This window comes from Triplophysa dalaica, chromosome 18 (assembly GCF_015846415.1).
Source record: "Triplophysa dalaica isolate WHDGS20190420 chromosome 18, ASM1584641v1, whole genome shotgun sequence".
Lineage (NCBI taxonomy): Eukaryota > Metazoa > Chordata > Actinopteri > Cypriniformes > Nemacheilidae > Triplophysa > Triplophysa dalaica.
The window spans coordinates 6,295,323-6,304,848 of NC_079559.1; the positions used below are offsets into that span (position 1 = coordinate 6,295,323).

The following is a 9,526-nucleotide window of genomic DNA, read 5'->3' on the forward strand; positions in this document are numbered from 1 at the left end:
GCTGAGCGTGCATTGTCTGTTGAATAAAGATGAAGCGTTTCCTGCATTCCCCGGATGTTGCCCCAAGCTCACGCATCTCCCGGATGTACCTACATTTTAGTAGAGGAACAAAAAATGGGCTCGTTACCAAGCTTCACCAAACCGTTTAAATTACCCCCAGAAACCATCATTGCACCTGAATGAGGACCAGTCCGCATGCTTAAACTAAGAGCAAGTCTATTGTCGCCGTGTTTATAAAGAGATTCATGAAAGTAAAGAGGTAAGACAGTTGAGTACCTTCAGTGTTGCTACACGCTGTTGACGTTAGCATACAGGCAGTCCGTTGCTAAGCTATTTTTAAAACACATTTACATTACGTTGAAATATGTTTGTAAATATAAAGATTCTAGAGTTAGCTGTATATAAATACTGAATTGAAAAATCAACATACTCCTAAAAACCAGGGTGTTATTCAATCCTTCCTCGGGTACACTAGGCAGCAGGCTAACACACAGCTGTCCAGATATATTTGTTACGGTTGTTGGCATGTGAATGCTAATTTAAGCGTATTTTTATTATTCATTTGCTGCCTTATGTAATGGTTTGAATGCTTTTTACTTTAGCCAGTGAACGAATATCTTTAAAAATCATTTGATTGCTGTATTTTGCTATCCCAATAGCCAGACTCTTGAACCTGTTATATGTTGATTTATTATCATAACTAGACCAATAAAGTAATTGATATAACGTATAGTTAATATAAATGGTTTGTACTGTAAACACATACAACCAATGATTTATTTTTTTACGTTATTCTATATGGTTGTAGTATCAAAACTTACCAAGTATATAAAATACTTTATAGAAGCTTGCCTGTTACACAATAGTTATGCTAAAATACATTCTTTAAAATCTATTGAGCAATGGCTACTTTCATAATCTAGAAAACAGTTGGGCAATATATGCGTTTCTGAATTCTATTTAATGAGCTGTGTACAATGAGTCACAATTGTCCTCCTTATTGAAGTTAAATTATGTACAATTATTGTAAAGCTTACCCATATACTGAAAAAAATGTATACAAATGCATTGATTTTCCTATTGTTTTACACCACACATCAGTTGTTGTCTTTAGGTAATTATTTTTTCTTCTAGATTAAAGTCGGAGGTGAGAGTTGTGGGCTGAGCACGTTGACACCGATTTGAGCTTTGCTCTGCTGTCAGGGCCTTCTGCCATCCACCCCAGCCGTCTAGCAAAGAGTGATGACCTCACAGCAGCATGGGAATGCCAACCCTGCCCTCATCTCTCCACAGAACTCTTCCTCCAGTCAGGGCAGGCAACACATTCCGCGTTCCTCTATAGACTCTTATTCCCGATCCGGGGTCTCCTCTCCTCGGAGAGGTTGGGTTGCGGCATCCTCGTCCTCGACAGCTCACGGTAACTCTCTCGCACTCTCTCTAAGCCGCTTGACTCCTCCATCCTGCGGGAATTCCCACTCCTCTAGGAGACCCACATCCGGCAGGGTCGAGCCTTGGCCGGAGGAGGCCGTGGATGATGCGTATGGTCTATACTCACTTCACCGCATGTTTGATATCGTGGGAGCGCAGCTGACGCATCGGGATGTGCGTGTGCTATCCTTTCTATTTGTGGACGTTATTGACGAGTATGAGAGGGGAGGGATACGGAGCGGCCGGGACTTCCTGCTTGCTCTGGAGCGACAGGGGCGGTGTGATGAGACGAACTTTAGGCACGTTCTTCAGCTGCTCCGCATCATAACTCGCCATGACCTGCTACCCTATGTCACTCTGCGCAAGAGACAGACAGGTTTGAGATCTTGCTGGTAGTTTGTGGAGCTACTTATGTTATTTATATTGTATGTAATGAATATTGTGTGTAAAGTAGCTACCGTCTTCTTATTATGCAAATTATTTGGACGCTTGCTTGGCTTGGGAAATATGTGATGTTGCTGTTTATATTTTAGTTTGCCCAGATCCAGTAGATAAATATTTGGAGGAGACATCTGTGCGATACGTTTCACCTAGAGGAGCAGGAGAGACTGGGCAGGGTACACCTCACAGAAGAACAGGTTCGTCCTGTACACTGGGCTTAACATAGTTCCTTCTCTAATTCTGAATTGGAATTTGCAAAACTTATATCAACTAGTTGGAGATTTGCATGTAGAACTAGTCTAATCTAAATCATTTTATAATAATAAAGATAACAACATGGTAATGCTTGTAATCAGGTGTTTACATATTCTGTACTTGTCTTTCAGGACCTCAGCCATTGATCTGCTGTCCTCCTTCAGGACCCCAGGTATGCCCACCGCGTGCTAAACCCATACCACCTGCTCCAAGCAGGAAACGGAAGAGATCTCACACAACAGCCGACTGCAGAGAAAAACAGACCTGTGGTAAAAACACAAACCTATCACTGATTTGCCTTTTTACAGGCAATACGTTTCTTGTAGTCAGACATCCAATCCAATATGTTGGTAAGATGTGTTTTAAAGCTTCTTTTCAATCTCACAGATATACGATTGCGAGTACGTGCCGAGTACTGCCAACACGAGTCAGCTCTGCAAGGCAACGTCTTCTCCAACAAGCAGGAGGCACTAGAAAGGCAGTTTGAGCGTTTCAACCAAGCCAACACCATCCTCAAATCCCGTGATCTGGGTTCCATCATTTGTGACATCAAGTTCTCAGAGCTGACCTACCTGGACGCCTTCTGGCGGGACTACATCAACGGCTCACTGTTGGAAGCCCTGAAGGGCGTTTTCATCACAGACTCTCTAAAGCAAGCTGTTGGCCATGAAGCCATTAAGCTGCTGGTGAACGTGGATGAAGAAGACTACCAGGCCGGCAGGAGGAAGTTGCTGAGAAACCTGGTGGCGGGAGGAGCGAGCATGGGCAGCAAGGAGGGTCCCTTGTCCTAGTGGTAGGATTGACTCAGTCGGTAAGTGGAAGGAATTCAGAAAGACCGTGATGAGGAGAGATTTGGACACTAATGAGAAGGTATAAATGGAGGTTTGGGGACACAGGAAGTAAGGAATGTATAAAGAAAAAGAAGTGACTCTTAAAATGAAGGTGCTCTAAAAGAGGCCGTGTTTTGTGTCTTCAGCTAACAATGATGGAATGATTTAGGGTTAAAGAATGTTGTGGAAAGTTGTGTTATTTCTATTTTTATTTTGAGTATCTCAAGTTGTGGAAATAAAACATGAAGGGGGAAGTATCGGACAAAGGCATTTTATTTCTTTGGTCTTTTCTTGCATAAATAACACGAATGCATTTTTTTTAAGCTTATGTGTTTTTTTTCTTTTCCATTTCTATCAAGTCTTGTTACAGCCATGTACTTTTAGTGAAATTCTCCTGCCTAGATGTTCATCTCATTAAGATAATCAAGGTTGCATAACATTTTATACAAAACTGATTTGCCTTTAATATGCCACCTGAAAGATTGCTTAAGATCTTCACTTTCCATACAGTCTACAAAATCTATGTGAAGTTCTTGTCATCTGGAACATTTGAATGTTTCCTCTTCATGTGACCTCACAAAACAGAAACTCCAGAATGAACCTTCCACATAAAAAAGTAAATGAAAGTCACACAAGTTTCAAAACACACAGCAACGTTTTAGCTTCACTATACTACTTGAAACAGAGAAAGATATCAGTTTCTGTATTGAAGTTGTTGCACATTTGGGTTTCATTAATGATATGGGGTGCGGTGGATGTCAAAATCTGACTGGGGGATGGAGTGTTGAATCTTCTGGATGGCTTGGTTGGAGATTCTCTTTTGATTTTGCATGTCCCTGTAATTTTTTTGTTGACTGAAAAACACTCACATTGGCAGATGTCCACTCTTGTTGAATATTGCATATTAATATTTGCTCTTGTCAAGATTTTCCCAAATTATTAGGACACCTTGGTTCTATAGGCCTACTTATAACAAACATTATTACGGATTCACAAATTCAGCATAAATGTCTGGACAGAAAGTGGTTGTAACACAGAAAAGATTGGCTTTGTGAAGGCAGTTTATGTGACAGAAGTATTTGATCAAGGCTCTGTTGAATTTTTATAAATGAGCTTATTTGTTCAGTCATAAATTAATTTGTAGAGTTTTGTGTGTACTAAAAGAAGGTTTTGGGATGCAAGAAAGGTTTTCTCACTTGCAATAATGCCACACACCTGACAGAAGCGAAACCTTTCAGTTTTTATTTTTCCTGTCGTTTTTGTGGTACTTTCTTATATATTTTTTTAGATGTGCTGTATTTAATATAATTTATAAAAAAATGTGTTATGAGGAAAGACATCTGTAAGGTGTTGAAATAATCTGCCCAATCTGTCCAACAAGCCTTCTTGCAGTTTGCGCAAGTGATGCGTAACACAAAACGTGCCAATCTGAAATGCAACCTGGGTTTAAACATGACTGAAAAGGAACAATATTGTCTGAGCAACAGACAATCGTAGGAACATATGTAATTTGATTTGAGATCTTTTCGCTGTACTTTAAAAATACCAAAGCTGTTTCCTTTCTCTCTTCCTATTCTCATTCATTCTTTTCAATTTCTTCATCTTCTAAAATATAACAAAACTGTTGAAAATTGAAAGAAAAGTGCTGACTTGTGGGTTAGAGTGAAACATTTAAAGACATTAGCTGTGGATCGATGAATGATACTGCTATAATTATTACAGAAGGAGAAAAGCATTTTTTTGTAATGTTTTCCTATTGGAACTTAACAAAGTTACAGACTGGTATCTATTATATAGGTTACATGTTCTATTGATAGTGTTCAAGTGTTCGTCTTTATATCTTGCATGTATGACATTGATCCCCCTTAAATATCACACAGTAAAAATTGAGCTGTGGTCTGTAGATTTGAAATATCTAGTCATTTCTAACCTTTTTTATACTTTGTTTTTCATAAAGAAAGAAATGGAATTGCTACTTTTTGGAGAAGTGAGATGAGTATTCTCAAAAGTGACACAGTAGAACAGATGAAGACGGAGCACTTTATTTTTTACTCTCAAGTATTTCACCTATCGTAACCATATATAGTAATACACCATTCCACAATGTAGGAGATGTTCAACATCATTGGCCATCTGTCCATAATGACTGATTTCGGAATCATTTTATTTTTGTTGACCATGCCGGTGGTTGTGTTAAGTGAGACTTATGTGCAAGATAGACAGCTGGTTCATTCAATGTCTGTACAAATCAATAAATACTATAAAAAATACTGTTATTGTCCTGTTATTGTGTATTCTTTTTTATGTATACTGTCTCTGCTTATTGTTCAGAGAAATCAATAAGCAATTTATAGATACATTTTTAGAGATTCGCTTATACTAAATTTTCCACTGATACCTATAGCTGATTATTCAGAGTAATATCTGCTAATACCGATTCTGAAAATTAAATTTTTATTTCTTAACTTTCTAAATGTTATTATTTTGTATAATGACTGTTAATATTAAACATCAAACTGGTGATGCTTCTTAACATTTTCTAAATGATTTGCTTTTTCCTGTCCTATTTTAAATGACGGGATATATCCGCCCTGATCATTTTCTGTGTTTAAACTATCTTGGAATAGCGCCCAATCTGCCGACATTGTGAAAAATCACTTTTATCGACCTATAACCAATATTCCGTTGCATCTCTAATTAATAAACATTTTAAGGACATTGGGTCAACCAGATGTTTACAACTGACTTGGGGAAAGCTTGACACATAAAATACAAATATCTTAACATCAATATCGTCTATCAAAGGTAATCTTAAATTTTATAAACCAAAAAATAGTGTTGCCTCACTCAGTTTTTGTTTTTCTTACAAAAACTTTTAACAGTGCCCTGCTCATCATGATCAGCAACCAACAGGCTACCACAAACAAACCTGTTATAAGCATCAATGCATCCACATTGTGGTAGGAATACCATGGAAGCTTATAAGACTCGGTGCGCAAGTGTGCTGCCCCTTTATGCCTCATAACAAACTCCAGCCAGAAGATGGCTTTGTCCATTGGCTTGCTGGGTGTGTCATGATGCAGGATTGACATTCTCTGCATATTTTTCTGAAATGGTTGATTTTCATCTAGAATGTTCCTCAGTGCTTGTGTTAGCGTATCTACATCCAGGGCTGTGACGTCGAGCACTTGTGCTACTCCTCTGGCCTGGAGGCGAACCATGTTGTCAAACTGATCGAAGATGAGTGGCAGGCCCAGCATCGGCACGCCGTGATAGATGGCCTCATAAATTCCATTCGTTCCTCCATGTGTGACGAAAGCTTTCGTTTTAGGATGGCCCAGAAGGTCATTTTGAGGCAACCAATCCACTACCAGTGTATTGTTTCCCAAAGAAGTTGGCTTTTCCCCTATGTGCCTCCAAATCACCTTTTGTGGCAGGCGAGCGAAGGCAGACGCGACGACTTCGGATATGTCAGGAACCAAACTTCCAAGCAGACTCCCCAAAGACATGATCACCACCCCGTGCTCTCCAGAACTCTCCACAAATGTCTCCAGATCGGCCGGAAGAGGCCTGGAGGGTTTACATTGAAAGCCTCCAATGTAGACCACGTTGGGCATTGTAGGACGAGGAAACTCAAATACAAAATCGACTCTCATGAGCCACAAATCCGCTCCTTGGATTAAAGAGTATATGTTGGTATTTGGGTCAATGTATTTGCTGATAACTTCATGATATAGAGGCCTTGTGATTTTATGATCTATGTATTGACCAATTCCATAATGCAGGATGTTTTTGATTCGGTTTGTAAAGGTCATTTTGTCTGTTACGACGGATCCAATAGTCGGGATGTAGGAAAGTGGCGAGGGTGCGATTGCGAAGTGACCCTCCCCATTCGTAATCCACCGCACGTTGTACACCATTGGTAGATTCAGGTATGCGCCCAACACGACCCCTCCTGCAAAGCCTGGGTCAGTCAACATCATATCGTACTTTGCTTTTTTGAGTCTGTTTACCAGCTTTTCATCTTCCAGGATGATCCTCACCATCTCAGCAGAAGATCTGTGACACTCCTCTAAAAGAGCGAGAATTTCTTTCTGCAGGCCTATGAATGACCAAACAGACCCTTCATTTCGTTGAATGTCGATGTTTCTCCTAAGAAAAGAAGCCATGTACTGTGGGTCCTCCAGGCTGTTGATGTGCAAAACAGGAACGGTGATGGACACGTAGTGTGCCGCGATCTCTGGTATGTACCAGCTGGAGGAAGAACGGATCACTGTTAGTTTATGACCTCCCTTGTGAAGTTCTCGGAGCAGGATGTCCATGTTAAGCCAATGGCTTCCATCCACAGGATAGATTAAGATGTTACCAGCCAGGGAAAGTGATGGACAACTCCACAGGAAAGCAACGAAGACAAAGATCCGAGGGTGGAGGAGGCTGTGCAATAACAGCATTGTCTGAAAATACAGTACATGTTTGAAAAGATTATCATTTTGAAATGGAACTGTGTTCATTTCCCCGCCACTGACGAGTTATTACGGCAATCGATGTTTCTACTGTTGTACAACAGGTGGCGCTGTTACACACCTTTGGAAAGAATACAGAATCTCTGAACCTAGAACGTATGCATTTAATCAGTTATTTGGGTAAAATGATACCTGTTTTTAATCCTTGTTCTGAGTCTAATCTGGGCGGAAATAAAATTAATGGGTTCGGTCCTTGACTTGTTACCTGCACAGTTCCGTATACGGAACATCTGAGTTTACGGTTTTGCACATGAATTCTATAATTATGACAAATTTAATATCGTTGGAAAGGTCTAAGCCTCTAGAATACATCTCATCACTGTTTATAAAATAAATTATGTATGAGGAGTAATCTATTTATAAATGATAAGGGTCTAAAAGTATTTTTTTTATAATTATTGAACAGTGCCATTCTTTTCTAAAATTAAATTAATTTCATGTTCATATTTACATACATTTCATGATTTTTCATTATGTTGTTCACGGTCCTTTCTAAATTTTCATTGTCTCTTTATTGAAAATATAAAAAAAGAAGAATCTCAATGTCCGTTGTGGTGACCAATGTCATACCAAAAACAAAGGTTGCCCCTATTGGATTATTGTGGCACTGCATCTTAAACACCCACAGAAGACACATCGTTCGGTCTTTCAAGCTCAAACTTCATAAAAAACTCGTTGTACTTGGGACTTTAACCTTTTGAAGTTTTAAGGCTGAAACACATAGATTTTATGTGTTTTTTTAAATAAATCTTTTTTTAGTTTTTTGAATAAACATAAACCACAATAGCCTATTTTGGAGAAAACATCAGTAATAATCTTTCAAGTGTCTTCTTTCAGATGAGACCAACAGTAAGACAGCATTCTTGAGTTACAACCATTTTTGTTCCAACAGTGCATTTTCATGTGTAGGCTATAAAAGGGCTGTGTCAGGTAACAGATTAAACACAAAATAAATGTTGCCTAGCCTTAATAGTATTATATAATGATATTATTACTCAACTTATAAAATAAAATATCACAATCAAGAACAATGTTTTATTCAGTCTTTGTTAGTCATCTTAAAAAAATCGTCGTTTTTCTTTTTGATTTTTGCAAAAATGTCACCGAATCTTAGGGTTATTCATACAGACTGTAAAGTTTACTTTGAGATATGTGTGCTAAATACAAGTGTTATGTAAAGGGTTTAGCATTATGCAAAAGTATAAGCAGGCAAGTTTGACTAGGGTGACTAGAGGATATATGTACATTAGCATTTTAAGTTTAAAAAGTCTTTATTTCCTGTTCAATCTGACTGAACTGCTTCTGAATTTCTGATCAAACATTTTAGATTCCATAGACAAGCAGAATAAAACACTGTACCTGGTCCTTTGTGATTTCCTGAAGAAAAGTCTTGCAATGTTAATGTATTAAAGCAGTTTAGATTCCTGATATGGCATGTAGACGTGTTGTTGTATGTTGCCAGGACTGCAGGCTCATTTATATCTCTCTGTAATATTTCTCTCATTCAAAGTAATGACTAGCATATTTGACTGCAAACATCATGGCGTTGGACTTTGGCCTTAAAATGTGCTTCCTCTTTTAAATAACCTAGCATAAAAGCACTGATCTGAAGCATGTGAGTCCTGAGGGAAAGAGAAGTGGGCTCACAAACAAATTATGTCTGGGGATTACAAACACCACATTCCACTCCATTGTGATTTAAACCTTTTACTCGTTTTTGAATTGTACTCATTAAATCATAACTGACCAAGAAAGCATGAAACAATCAAAGGATAAAATCAACATATGATTTGGGTATTACGAGCATTACACACTGTTCTACGTGTGACTTGTGAAATAGGATGCATTCATTTGGCAGATGAATATGCTTTTTTTTGCATAATGCAAACTAAATATTATATTTTGGAGCCAATTCTAATGGCATGATGAAATATATAATCTTGTTAGAATCTAACAAGCTCCTATTAAAATTCCTGTCTTTCAGTTTAGTTTATAGGATTACAATTTGTCAAGTATGATCCTATTTGTAATTGGTTTAACACATTTTTA

The 9,526-nt window shown here is 38.3% G+C and overlaps 2 protein-coding genes across 2 annotated transcripts; one reads left to right on the forward strand and one right to left on the reverse strand.

Annotated features, from left to right (window-relative positions):
* The first annotated feature begins 54 nt into the window (after window positions 1–54).
* dedd (death effector domain containing) lies at window positions 55–5,224 on the forward strand. Its single transcript, XM_056729439.1, has 5 exons — window positions 55–259; window positions 1,135–1,804; window positions 1,962–2,066; window positions 2,256–2,393; window positions 2,512–5,224. Exons 2-5 carry the CDS (start codon window positions 1,243–1,245, stop codon window positions 2,913–2,915), a joined length of 1,209 nt encoding a protein of 402 aa, XP_056585417.1. The 5' UTR covers window positions 55–259; window positions 1,135–1,242; the 3' UTR covers window positions 2,916–5,224.
* Window positions 5,225–5,362: 138 nt separating this feature from the next.
* On the reverse strand, window positions 5,363–9,001 carry ugt5e1 (UDP glucuronosyltransferase 5 family, polypeptide E1). The gene is made up of 2 exons (XM_056729438.1): window positions 8,837–9,001; window positions 5,363–7,408 (listed from the first exon to the last, which is right to left on the reverse strand). Exon 2 carries the CDS (start codon window positions 7,403–7,405, stop codon window positions 5,798–5,800), a length of 1,608 nt encoding a protein of 535 aa, XP_056585416.1. The 5' UTR covers window positions 7,406–7,408; window positions 8,837–9,001; the 3' UTR covers window positions 5,363–5,797.
* Window positions 9,002–9,526: the final 525 nt, after the last annotated feature.

Excerpts from the sequence above, each read along its gene's own strand:
- dedd (XM_056729439.1), top strand. The coding sequence starts at position 1,243 with ATGACCTCACAGCAGCATGGGAATGCCAACCCTGCCCTCATCTCTCCA. Across the intron at positions 1,805-1,961 it reads TCTGCGCAAGAGACAGACAG|TTTGCCCAGATCCAGTAGAT; the intron begins GTTTGAGATCTT and ends TTTATATTTTAG. Across the intron at positions 2,067-2,255 it reads TACACCTCACAGAAGAACAG|GACCTCAGCCATTGATCTGC; the intron begins GTTCGTCCTGTA and ends CTTGTCTTTCAG.
- ugt5e1 (XM_056729438.1), bottom strand. The coding sequence starts at position 7,405 with ATGCTGTTATTGCACAGCCTCCTCCACCCTCGGATCTTTGTCTTCGTT.